Raw genomic sequence first — 13222 nt, 5'->3', positions numbered from 1 at the left:
TCAGCAGGAGAAATTTCAGGTATGTTGGTCACTTAGACTTGAAACTCAAGGCACAGAGACCTTTTTGCTATTATGAGAAGGTTAAAATCTAAACACTTACATTGCTTGAATTGAAATAATTTTTCACAGGCCTACTTCAAATGTGTGTTCTACTAAAGTTTGGGGTTTTTTTTTTCTGAATTCATGCTGCTCTTGCTCATCATAATTCAGTTTGGATTTTGTAATGGTTAAATTTGCCAAGGAGGAAAAGTGCAGGAGGCAGTTAGCAAATGCACAAGTACAGTGCTTCCTTCTGGGGTGGAATCAAAATGGGCATGCCCCAGACTAGCACTGAAGATGATTATTTTTTTTTGTCTGCACTGGGATTTACTTCTGTTTGCAAAGTTTTTGTGTGTGTGCAGGAAGTTTCACTTGCATACTTGTCTCGTTGGGTAAAATAATAGGCATTTATTTAGAAAATAAGATTCCTTCAAATATTAAGACAGTGCTAACATCATAAATTAATCACTTAGGACTCCTTAATAATAAATATGAATCCTGTATTGAATAGACTCCTTAAATACATCTGTTCTGAAAGAACCTGTGTTGCCTGAGCTGTCACAGAGCAGCGTGTGGGTCGCTGTGCCTTGACTAACAGTGGAATGCTTGTGTGCAGCCCCCTCGCACCTCCCACCCCGTGGTGAAGTTCTCCTGCACTGACTGCGAGCCCATGGTCATTGACAAACTGCCCTTTGATAAATACGAGCTGGAACCTTCACCACTGACCCAGTTTATCCTGGAAAGGAAATCCCCTCAGACCTGCTGGCAGGCAAGTAGAGCGCACGCTGAAGTGATTTGTACGATGCTGGTTTTTGGAGATGTTCTGTTCAAAACAGGATGTAAAATTTCAGCACAATATTTTTGGAGTTCCATACAATATTGTGTGTTTTCTTGCAGGTGTATGTGAGCAATAGTGCAAAATATAGTGAACTTGGCCATCCTTTTGGTTACTTGAAAGCTAGTACAGCGCTGAATTGTGTGAATTTATTTGTGATGCCTTACAATTATCCAGTCCTCCTTCCACTGCTAGGTAAGTACCATTTTATAAACATTTTCTTAGGTTGCAGGCAATTGATAAATTCATCTCATCTAAATAGATTACAGCAATGAAGGCCAGTATTAATCACACACCTCTAGTAAGGTAGAATGTTGAAAAATGTCTATTCTCATCAGTAACTTGTTTTACTTGTAACCGGTTGACAGACCTTTGTGACTCAGATTTGATGTGTAAGCTGACTTACTTAATCATCATTCTTACAAATACATTTTACTCTCCTTTCTTTCATTATTTTAGGAGCTGTTTTTCCCCAATATGTTATCTCAGTTACCAATTCAGTTTGATAAATAATCAGGTTCCATCTTTTGTCTGCAGTATTAGTGTCGTCTGTGTATATTTAGTTCAGTTCTATGTTAAAATACATAAATTTAAGCAGTGAGGAATTGACACTTGAGAGTTTCTTTTATTAGAAAAAAAGATGCAGTGTTGTCTGGACACACTTTTCATTTTGCTTCATCTCTTTGTAACCATCAGATGACTTGTTTAAAGTCCACAAGGCAAAGCCTACGTTGAAATGGCGACAGTCATTTGAAAGCTATCTGAAGACAATGCCACCTTATTATCTTGGGGTAAGGTGATGTACTGTATTAACATTTCTCTTATGTAACTGGCTAGCTTTCCACTATGGGTGTACTCCTTATTTCAAGTAGAAATATGTATTTCTACATATTTGAGAGAATAGCTAAACTTCATGCATAATGATGCTTACTGTTTTTGCTGGAGTCCTGTGGAAGGCTTGAGACCTGAGTGCTATGAAGGTTTCATCAGCTGTGACTTGTATATAAATGATATCTGTTAATAATTGATTCTGTATAAATGGAACAGTGCTTTAAAAGAACAAAAATGCTGCCCTGAGGGTCTTTGGTTTTCTTTTCTAACTTTGAGGACCTCAGGTTCTATTTGAAATGAATACAGTTAGTTGAAGTATGTATGCAACACTTATAAATCTATATTTGACTCTATGTTATATTCCATCTTTCAGCCTTTGAAGAAAGCTGTGAGAATGATGGGAGCACCAAACCTTATAGCTGACAATGTGGAATATGGACTTAGTTACAGTGTCATTTCTTATCTCAAAAAGTTGAGTCAGCAGGTAATGTTGCAGCAAAAGAGCAGTAAAAACTTATTCTAATATCAGGATGATCTTAATACTCAAATTCAATGGCTTTGAAGGAAAAAGGAGCAAAAAGAGCAAGTTAATACCTTCCCATGTGGAATTAGCAAAAAAGTATTTTGGATTTTTGAATGGAAGGAAAAATTAACATTTAAATAATAGACTTTATAGACTGGACTGGAAAGATAGGTATGGAGGTGTAAGCTGAGATGATTGCTGTATGTAAGGAGAATTTTTACTTGTACAGACAGTAACATACTTTTGTCCAAAAGAAAACATGTTGTCTTATCTTAGATGTTAAGGATGTTCTAGGATTTTATTTTTTTCCAGAAAATAGGTATTTTGTGCATCTGAATCAGAGTCAGAAAGTATCCTTTCTTGGCTTGTGAAATTAAGTGGAAAGTGTTTAGTAAATATGAAGTAAACTGACATAATTCAGCATCTCAAATAAGGATACAGATGTGGCAAGTGACCTTTTGAAATTGACTGTGTTCAAAATAGTGCCCGTATCTTTGACTAGTCTCCTGCACCAGCTAAAGCATTTCTGCCCTGCTACCTCCACTTTTATTCTGTTGAACTGTGCATGTTAAGCTTTCTTGTTCAAGATAATAAAATGATGCAGTAGGCTTGAAACTTTAAGAAACAATAGTGCAAGTACTTGTAATTTAGCTAATGAGTTCTAACAGACCAGCTTTTTCTTAAGACTTTAATATAAATGGTCTTTTGAGGAGGCAAACATCTTGAAATTTACAGTATATCCTATTGAATCATAGTCATTTAGCTCAGTATTCTGTGAACTTATCTCTCAACCTAGACATCCTAGACTTCTAAAAAATAATGTGCCCTGCAAATCATACTTTAAACTTTTTAAACTTTTGACAGGCACTGCCAGTAGTATTCTTAAATACATATTTCAGTTTTGAATAGCCTATACATTTATGTGAAACTGAAAAAAATAATGTGCCCTGCAAATCATACTTTAAACTTTTTAAACTTTTGACAGGCACTGCCAGTAGAGACTCAGTTTTCTTAAGTACATATTTCAGTTTTGAGTAGCCTATACATTTATATGAAACTGAAAACCAGCATTGGCAGATGTATTGCTAAATTACTTTTGGCTCTTTGTTCAACTGTATTCTGCCAAAAACCTGGCATTTATGAGCATATTTAATTTTGGTACAACTCTAACATAATACTGAGGGTTAGGTCTGTCTAGCCCCACAAAATTGGGTATTACCTATTGCATATTTATGAACATTACAGCAATTCATAGTGAGCTTTTAAAAAGTTGATCCCATGGTGTGACTGATCACGACTATAGTTGTGGGAGAATCGGTCTTTGGAGAGTTGTAGTGTTGAGTTATCACAGAAAACAGTCTGAGTACAGGTAGATTTGCAGAGAATTACCAGTCAAATTACAGCAACTGATGAAAATAAAAGCATTGCATGCATATTGGTGCTTAGATACCATAATGGGCAGCAGAGGAGAAATATGCAGAAGACCTAGGCACAAACTGTTCACTCTATTTAAAATTCTAGTAAGCATTAAATGGTTTTGTCTTAAACACTCCTTGAGCATTCTTCCTGCTTTTGAACGTTGTGTGTTAGCACATTGTTGAATCTTCTAGGTAGGAATTTTAAAATGAATAAGTCTGACTAATCCTTTTAAGAGCGTATTGTCAATCTTATTTATCTATTTATTTCAAATTAAGGCCAAAATAGAGTCCGATAGAGTCATTGGCTCTGTAGGCAAAAAGGTAGCGCAAGAGACTGGAATTAAGGTCAGAAGCAGATCACACAACCTGTCTATGGCACATAGGAACGATTTTCAACAGCTGCTACAGGGGATTACTGGGGAAATTCCTCATAGACCTCTAGACCTCAATATGAAGGAGTATGCTGGGTTCCAAATAGCTTTGCTGAATAAGGTAAGCACCACTGTGTGTAATGTTGTTATTTTCAATATACTTCCATTGAAACGCTGGATATTGTTTCATCCGGGCTATTAACTGGGACTTTATTTACTGGAACCATAGGATTTGAAACCTCAGACTTTTAGAAATGCTTATGACATACCCAGAAGAAATCTTTTGGATCAGTTAACACGAATGAGATCTAATTTACTGAAGAGTACTTGCAAGTTCCTCAAAGGACAAGATGAAGGTCAGCTAACAGTTTATTCTTTTTGTCTACACATGATATAATTGGTAATAAAAAAAGACTGTAACAAACAATGTAGTTCTTCAAAACCTGATGAATGTCTGATACTGCCATTAAATTGCATCGTTTTTTAGGTTATTAACTTACTGGAAGGAAAAAATGGTGAGGGTAGAGAAGATTGCAGACTCACTTCTCTGTTAGTCTGTATGAGGAGACTTGGGCTTTTACATAAGATTCTTTCTTTGCTGTTTTTTATCTGAACTATCTGAGAAAAATATTGCAGGGCAGTTTTGAACATTATGATCTCTCTCCACAGAAGTGGATTTTGAGGGGTAGGAAAGTAAGCTTGCCCTTTGGGTGCTGCCTGTGTGATTCTTTTTCACTTCAGGCCAGCTAAAAAACAGTTCAGTAGTCTGCTCATTTATTCCTTTGCCTTTCTACTCTGTCTTCTGGCACAGAAGGTGATGAAATAAGTGGAGAAAATAAGAGCAATGCAAGTGAAAATGTACGTTACATTAGTCCTGCCACTGCTTAGGTCAGATTAACATCTGTGATTAAGTGATAATGTAATGTGACATGCAGAGAAGTTGCTCTTTTTGGGGAAGGGGTAAAACCACATAAAAACTAACGTTAGTGGTTTTTTTTCTGCTATTTCAAAGGCATGGTATCTTTAACTGAATCCATAACCAATCCAGAATTAGGTCCTGTGGACTTGAAGAATTTCCTGATTCCAGCAGTCAAAAAATAACTTGCTTTGGGAAAATGCTAGTCTCAATAATTACATTTTGGGTGGCTAAAGTTGGGTAGAGTTATGTCAAAGCTGTATGCAACGTGGCATTACTACTTTGCATTAACATATCTTTTGTTTGTAGTAATGTTCTAGTCATAATTTGTTCCTAGTCTTTTTTTCACCCATCTGGCCTGTTGCAAAGTTATGGGACATGCTGGAAAAGTAACATCCATGCATGACAACTGTTGCTTCTTTGCCTGTCAAAATGATAAATACACAAGGCACACACTGATTGATTTAAGCAGGTTTCCTGTGCTCAAAACACAATGTTATGAATAACAATTAAGCAAGGGTAATGGTGAGTTTTACACATGTATCTCACTAATGCACTTGATAGACTGAAATGGGGAGGTGTGAAGTGGATATAGACTTAAATTCTCAGAAGATGAGCAGTATCATATGTTAATAAACCCTTCTGTTATGATAGATCAAGTTCACAGTGTACCTATAGCACAAATGGGAAACTACCAGGAGTATCTCAAACAAATACCCTCTCCACTCCGAGAGCTTGATCCTGATCAACCACGAAGGCTTCATACCTTTGGCAATCCATTCAAACTGGACAAAAAGGTGACTTTTCTGTAAAGGTTTTTTAGAGAAAATGAGCTGTTGTGAGTGTGCACGCTGCCAATTAAACCATTGAAAGAGCAATGTATTGGAGAAACACTTTCAAATATTTGGAAAAGTATCACTTACATGAAAGGGTCTCACATGATTTTCCATCAGTAGTGTCCTATGGAGGACAGTCTACTGGAAAACCAACATTATGCCTCTGATTTGTGTTATAGGTGAAATATATTTGTTGCTAACACCTAACAGTGTTTCCTTTACTAAACTTCCCCCATAAAAAGCTTCTTGTAACTTTGAGAGCCCGGACTCTCCCTCTTGTGCAAATCTGTCTTGGACTTGACCTAATTACCAATGCCATTTAGAGCTCTTCTTTTAAGCATTTGAGTCATTTTGCAATTACTGAAAAGGAAATTTGACAGCCCACTCAGTTTTACTTGGCAGACTATTGGATAAGGGCCTTAAGCACATTGATTTAGTCTAGGAAGGATTTGGTTGACTTTTGAGAGTTCAACAAGTAATGGCATGTTGTACATCGTTGCCTTTAGAAAAGCATGAATTGCTTTCTATCTTATATGGTTTTGGCATAAAGTTTAAGAATTCTCCCCATTAACTACAGGGAATGATGATAGATGAAGCAGATGAATTTGTATCAGGACCTCAAAATAAACATAAAAGACCTGGAGAACCCAATATGCAAGGGGTTCCCAAGAGACGGCGTTGTATGTCCCCTCTGCTGAGAGGCCGACCGCAGACTCCCCCCGTTGTCAACAACCACATTGGAGGAAAAGGGCCACCAACACCCATCACACAAGCACAGCCTGACCTTGTTAAACCTATTCCCATTCACAAAAGTAAGTTTATCTTACAGTTTTCTCTCTTGTTTTGGAAAATGAAGTATTTAAGTGTGCATCTGGGGTTAATTATAGAAAGAGTGAATGTAGGCCTTCAAACAGAAGCCTCTCTCATATGAACTTCCCACTATAAACAATATTATTTCCTGTACTAAATGAGGAGACAGTGTAAACAGTCAGAAGGGTGTTCTTCCTTTGCCTGGGAATTCAGATGCTCCAGAAGTACCACAATATGAAGTTAATTTTAATTTTTCTGTAGTGCAATGAGCTTATTTCCCTTCTTGGTTTGGGGCTGAGGTGTGATGTAGCAGTCTTGCTCACTGTTCAGCATTGAAGTAAACTTTGTCAGTTCAGTTTAGTGAGGAAAGACAAGCATGTCATAAAACCCCATTTTCCAGGTGCTTTTTCTTTTGTTGGTAGCTCAGGTAGCAATTTTCCTTTTCATATAAAGACTATACCTGTGATTTTTTTAAGCCATTTGTTGCAAGGAGAACGTAGTAATGTGCTCAGTGTTACAACCCACAATCATGTTTTCTTATGCCTGGCATGTACAGTAGGCTACACAAGTTGTAGCAGAGTTTTACAAGAGTTTAATACTGAAGTGACTGTTTGACTTCTATCAGGTGATAGTGTGTGAAATTGGTAAGTGTAATCTTTGTTTTTTTTCAGCATCAGAAACAAATAATGAAGTCACAATGGATGATGTGGTTGAGAATCATGTTACAGACCCACTTTCATCAGACATTTTCCCCAATGCTGTGGATTCAGAGTTTTCAATGTCCTCTTCTCTGTTCAATTCACTGGATCGACCAGCAGATAATACAGAGGATGGAGGCCATGAACATTTAGGGAATAACTTGAATGTTGATGGCTTTTTGGAGAATCATGAGGAATCAGGTAGTAAAGAACAAAGTACTGAAGAGAGCTTGCCAATGTCTTCACCCAACAAAGGGAAAAAACCAGTGCATTGCAGAAGTTCCAGAGAGATTAATATAGAGATAAGAGCACAAATCATGAAAGAGATCCGAAAACCAGGAAGGAGTAAGTATACCCAATCTCTCTTTCAGATGATTGGCATGAGAGCTAGATAAGGAATTATTCTTAAATCTCTGTTTTAGAAACATGCTGAACCATGAGACTGAAGCAAAATAAGTTTAAAGCTGAAAAAGTTTGGTTTAAAACCTCTGCTAAAAATTTCTTGGATGAGCCATTAAAACATTGCTATCTGTCTCAATGTTCACAGAAGTCATGCTTTCTATATTATCAGTATTAGAATTAAGTTGTTGGGTGTTCCAGTAGGATCCTAAACTGTAGTATCATTTCAGCTCATTAAACAGTTTGTCATTGCTACAGGTCTGGTTGATAGGAGAGAGATCCTAAAAGCTTACAAAAACTGAATGAAATCTGTTGCATTTCACTTGGGTCTGTAATAACAGACATGTGTAGGTATTTCTTATGTAACTTGTGATTTTATTCTTCTCTTTAAGAATATGAAAGAATCTTCTTTCTACTGAAGCATGTACAAGGAAGCTTACAAACCCGACTGATATTTTTACAAAATGTTATTAAAGAAGCTTCAAGGTAGGTTATTGAATTGTATTAGTCTCCTAAAACTGCTGCCATTCATAACTGCTTGACAACCAGACAGTTCTTTGTTCAAAACTTGCCAACACAATGCTTTGCACTGCAAGTAAATAACTCCCTAGAAAAAAACCCAAACACAAACTTCCTGATGTGTTGTTTGCCCAAGCTTCCCTTTTTTCCAGAGATTTTTGTCTTAATGTTAGCATCTGTACCTCTCAAATCACTGTAAATGTAGATGGATAATGGTATAGAAAGAGAAGGTAACTTCAGAAAATCATTCAGACTCCACAGACTAGGTGTGAGTGTCCTGCTAATCTGAAAAACTGCTGGAACTGCATTTTACTGTGAATTGGGTTTTTTGGAAACAATCAAAATGCATTATTCTGCATCAACTCACAATCTTGTCCTAAAAACAGCTTTAGGTCCAGGTATGCTCCATAAAGATTTGTCTCTGCTCTTCAGATTTATTTCCTTCAGAGATATTGCAGTCCTGTCTGAGGCTGTGGAAATGGGAGGTAGTTTGTCAGTGGAGTAGAGAGACTTCTTGTTGTCAGTCCAGGTAGAAACTGTTCCTTTACAGCTTCCTTAGACTGACTCTACTTGCTTAGCTTTCTACATCTTTGCTAAGAGGAAAGAAAGGAGAAACATGTAATTATGATTGGAGCCAATAGTGTTTGAATTGAACTAATGATTCCATCATCTTGCTTGGATCATAAATATAACTAACTTTAAGATGTTTCAGAAGCCTCAAAAAATAGTGTGTTTTTTCTCTATTTTTTTGTAGTAGTAGTAGTCAGCTTTTTTTCTTGTGGCATTATTAAACAAGTTTTATGATTAAATAAAAATCAAAGTAATTTTTGGATGAAACCATGCTGAGAATTTAAGATAGACTGAACGTTGAACATTCACATGGCTCCTCTAGCCTTCTACTGCCATTGCAATGGGGTGTGCAGGTTTACACAGATCATGCTCTTCCTATAGCAATAATTACTTTATCATGCTTTTGGTTTAGCTGTTTTTATTGTTGTATCACCTGTCAGATTTGTTCTGTAGCCTACACATGCTTCCTCACTGTCTCAGCACACTAAAACAATATTATTGCTCCTGGAGTCTGTGGCAGCCCTTAGTGGGGTTAGAATATTTGTGCCTCTAAAATTAGGCTCTTTATTCTCATTTCTATTGCACAGCCTCTGTCTCTATTCCAGTTATGTTGAGTTGACTCTCTCCCTACAAGATTTGGCAGTGGTTGATTATTGCTGTTGGATGCATCAGAAATGAAATTCTGCCTCCTACCACAGCCAACAGTTTTCTGTACCTACTGGTGGAAAAGGTTGGCAGTTCTGTTTCTGTTGACCATTGTTAAAGTTTAATTCTTATTGGTCTGAGTGTAGGGACAGCTTAATCCCTGTCCTTTCTCTCTCCTAGATTAGATTATTATGGTGTGGTCATTTTATCCACCTGCCTGCAATCCCTGTGTAGTTCTCTGCCATTTCCTTACCCAGACAAGCTGTCACATTCCCTGCTCCCTGCAGGAAACACCTTTAGGATCTCCAGAGTTGTCAAGCTAGTCTTGTTTTAACTGAAGCTGACCTTTGCAGTGCCACAGAGTGCAACACAAATTTGGGATGCTTGCTCTTTTTAGCTGCTTCAAGGAGCTCTGACTGTGAAACTGAAAGCACTTGAGCATTTCAACAACAAAATGTGTTGCTGTAACAACAAAGGGTTAAAAATAGTCCCCGTTCAATTCTAGGGGTTAATCCACTGGGGAGTTGTGAGGGAAGAGGAAGGTTTCTAAAACAATCCAGTTTTTGTCTTCCTCTGAAAACTGACTGCTTCACAGTTCCTCTTAATAGCAGCAAGACCATCACTTTTGAGAGGCAGAAATCAAGATGAGGTTGATACTGGATTTCTTTTTAATTCCAGTCTGTTGTGAAAATATTGGTGAGGAGGTACCACATCTCAATTTAAATCCTTAGCTGTTTCTGTTCTGACAGACTTTTCTTATGCTTCATAATATGCATTTGGTTTAGCCTGGGTTGAGTAGTAGTAGTGCTTATGAGGAGTCCTTACTGAACACAAGAGGTGTGACTTCCCAACAGATGGCTATGACTTTGGATACACAAAATGAAGAGTTACTTAGGAAAGGGCTAAAAGGAATTAACCAGTATAGTAGAGAAGTCTTCAGTGTTTCTGGAGTTGGCATAGCAATCAATTCATACTTCTAGCACTAAGAGTAAGTGGGAGTTTTATTCTCTGATCAATAGTCCAGAGCAAAAGCTGACAAAAACTAGATCAACGTTCTCCAAATCAACCAGCTTCTCTGTATGAGAAGTTCAATTCCCTCTTATTCTCCAAATTAAGAGCTTTAAGCTACTAACACATGTAGCAAAGCACAAAGTATGTACCTAGACTAAGAGCTGAGCACTTGTGCTAAAATTGCTGGCAAAAATTAATGCAACCAATTTCAAAATAATAATGAAGATTTCTGCACAGTAAGTAGAATTACTTAAGGGAGCTCTATTATTCAGGGTACTGATATTCTTAGCAGAGTGAAGAGTTGAATTGGAGTCAATGCTTAATTATCTTAATTACAGTATTAATGCATGTGATAAAATGCATCTGCTGCCTTGAAAAAAAATCAGTAAGGAATAATTGTTTCCTGGGTTAGGACTTCTCAATAAGCAGAGAGTAGTTGTGAAAGCAATGAGGAAGAATGGAGAGGAAGCAGTACTTGGGGTTTCTGTGGGATTACTGTGGAGATTTGTGATGAGGAGGATGGCTTGGCCCAGACCATGGGTATTCAGTAAGATACTAAGTGGTTGGGAAAGGGAGCTGGTTTCCCCATAGTCAAGCTGGGATTGTGGTGAGGTCTGTGGTCTGGGAATTAGGGCAGATGCCACGTTCCTGTGAGACAAGAACATGGGCTAGGAGGCCTGGCTGGGACTCTAGAGGCTTTTGGGGGGTGCTGGTAAGAGCTTGGGACTGAACTCAGTGTGTAATGCAGGTTAGTACTGAGCTGACAAAGTCTGTGATCTTTTAATTGCTGCTTATCTTTGAGTGTGAGTTATCTTTGCTGCCAAAGCATCTGTCAGGAGCAGCTTCTCCAGTGCAGAAGTGTCAGAAAGGAGAGGGCTAGCTGGAAGCAGGAAGGAGCTGTGTGTGCCAAAGCAGGGCTGTAAGCAAAGGTGACAGAATGGTCTGCTGGTCAAACTTATGTAATCCATATGGAGTAGAACTGCAGAGAATGAATCCAGGTATGGATTACATCTATATTTTCTGTAATTTCTTTCTAAAACTTTTAATTTGTATTTTCTTCTCAGGAAATGTACTCTGCACTGTGTAGTGGCTATTTTTTCACCAGTAGTAACTTATAGAATCCTAGAATTGCTGTGGTTGGAAGAGACCTTTAAGATGATCAAGTCCAACCATTAACCCAGCACTGCCAGGTCCACTAAACCATGTCCCTAAGCACCACATCTACAGCTCTTTTAAATGCCTCCAGGGTTGGTGACTCCACTTCCCAGGGCAAGCTGCTTCAGTGCATTACAACCCCTTCTGGGAAGAAATTTTTCCTAATAGCCAACCTAAACCTCCCTTGGCACAAGTTGAGGCCATTTCCTTTTGTCCTATCATTTGTAACATGGGAGAACAGGCCAGTCCCCACCTCCCTGCAACCTCCTTTCAGGCTGGTGAGAGAACAATTAAGGGTCTCCCCTGAGCCTCCTGTTCTGTAGGCTAAACAACCCCAGTTCCCTCAGCCACTCCTCATAAGGCTTGTGCTCTTTACCAGCTTCAGTCTTTATTTGGACATGCTCCAGCACCTCAATGTCCTTCTTGTAGGGAGGGGCCCAAAACTGAACAGAGTGCTCAAGGTGTGGCCTTGAACTGTTGGCTCATGTTCAGCCAGCTGTTGACCAGCACCTCCAGGTCCTTTTCCAGTGGATGTCTTTCCAGCCACTCTTCCCCAGGCCTGGAGCACTGCATGGGGTTGTTGTGACCTAAGAGGAGGCCCTCTGAGCAGGACTCTGGCTGAGTGGTGTCCAGCAGTGTGCTACAACAGGCTGTAGTAAGCAGAATTTTTGTATCTCTCAAATGGAAAAGCAAGTTGGTAGTTTACCAGAACTTTAAGGACAGTGTATATACCTATCAGCTATATATAACCTCATCATGCAGTGGACCTAAAACAATAACTGAAGTTTCCAGGCTCAGTAAAAGCTTTGTGAGCAATGTTTCATGTATGACTATGTGCATCCCTTCTTATGCTTTCTTTCCAAATACAGGTTTAAAAAACGAATGCTGATAGAACAGCTTGAGAGTTTTCTGGAAGAAATCCATCGTAGATCCAATCAGGTCAACCACATCAACAGCAGCTAAGAACCACTGCACACAGGAGAAAGCCACAGCAGGGCACTGCTGTCCTTACTTGCATTCATTTTTGACATGCACCCTTATCTCAAGTTCCTATACCTGAAAGAATGAGAAGCTGCTCTATAAAATGATAAAAATATCCATCATGTTTTTGTTTTTTTTTTTTCACTTGGTATTTTTGTAATGTGAAAAATATGACAGAAACATTTTTTTTTAATTTAAATAAATGGAGAACTTCTTGCTTGTCATGGACTTAAGTGTCACTTTCCCTCAGGTTCTATTTTTCTTAATCCAACCTTCAAAACGATCACCTCTTAAGGTTGAACTTTGCCAAAAAGTTGCTTTGTAATTTTCAAAGAGAAAAAGCACATGCATTAAACAAGGTAATGTTTTGTATATACAGTTATTTTGGATATATTATTGTAAGTTGTATAAATGTATTTTGAAAAAAATATTTAAGAAAAGCACTTTTGTTATTCCATCAATAAAAGCTCTATTTTAATCTTTGTGTAGGTTTGAGTACAGTTTTTATTGGAATCACTCATTTTGCCTTCCCTTTCCACAGCTTGTATGTTCTAGGTTCAGTGTTAAAGAATGAAAGAGCAGTTGTGTCACTGAATATTCTGTTCTCAACTGGAGAAGGCATTGAAAGGAAGGTAATGCTGAGTTGCAGCTACAGGAGGATCATG

General features: G+C 38.1%; 1 protein-coding gene across 1 annotated transcript in view; it reads left to right on the top strand.

Annotated features, from left to right (window-relative positions):
• Nucleotides 1-13088, top strand: part of INTS6 (integrator complex subunit 6) — a gene marked incomplete at its 5' end in the record, with an annotated part of 17111 nt that extends 4023 nt beyond the window's left edge. Inside the window, 11 exons of the mRNA XM_008935235.1 lie at nt 656-808; nt 937-1069; nt 1571-1665; nt 2079-2189; nt 3923-4138; nt 4247-4373; nt 5588-5730; nt 6347-6581; nt 7251-7622; nt 8069-8162; nt 12446-13088. Coding sequence (XP_008933483.1) covers nt 656-808; nt 937-1069; nt 1571-1665; nt 2079-2189; nt 3923-4138; nt 4247-4373; nt 5588-5730; nt 6347-6581; nt 7251-7622; nt 8069-8162; nt 12446-12539 — 1773 coding nt within the window. The remainder of the gene's footprint in view (nt 1-655; nt 809-936; nt 1070-1570; nt 1666-2078; nt 2190-3922; nt 4139-4246; nt 4374-5587; nt 5731-6346; nt 6582-7250; nt 7623-8068; nt 8163-12445) is intronic.
• Between the last annotated feature and the right edge of the window lie 134 nt (nt 13089-13222).

Source organism: Merops nubicus, unplaced genomic scaffold (assembly GCF_000691845.1).
Source record: "Merops nubicus isolate BGI_N331 unplaced genomic scaffold, ASM69184v1 scaffold450, whole genome shotgun sequence".
In the NCBI taxonomy this organism is placed as follows: domain Eukaryota; kingdom Metazoa; phylum Chordata; class Aves; order Coraciiformes; family Meropidae; genus Merops; species Merops nubicus.
This window is presented reverse-complemented; position numbering and strand designations above follow the sequence as displayed.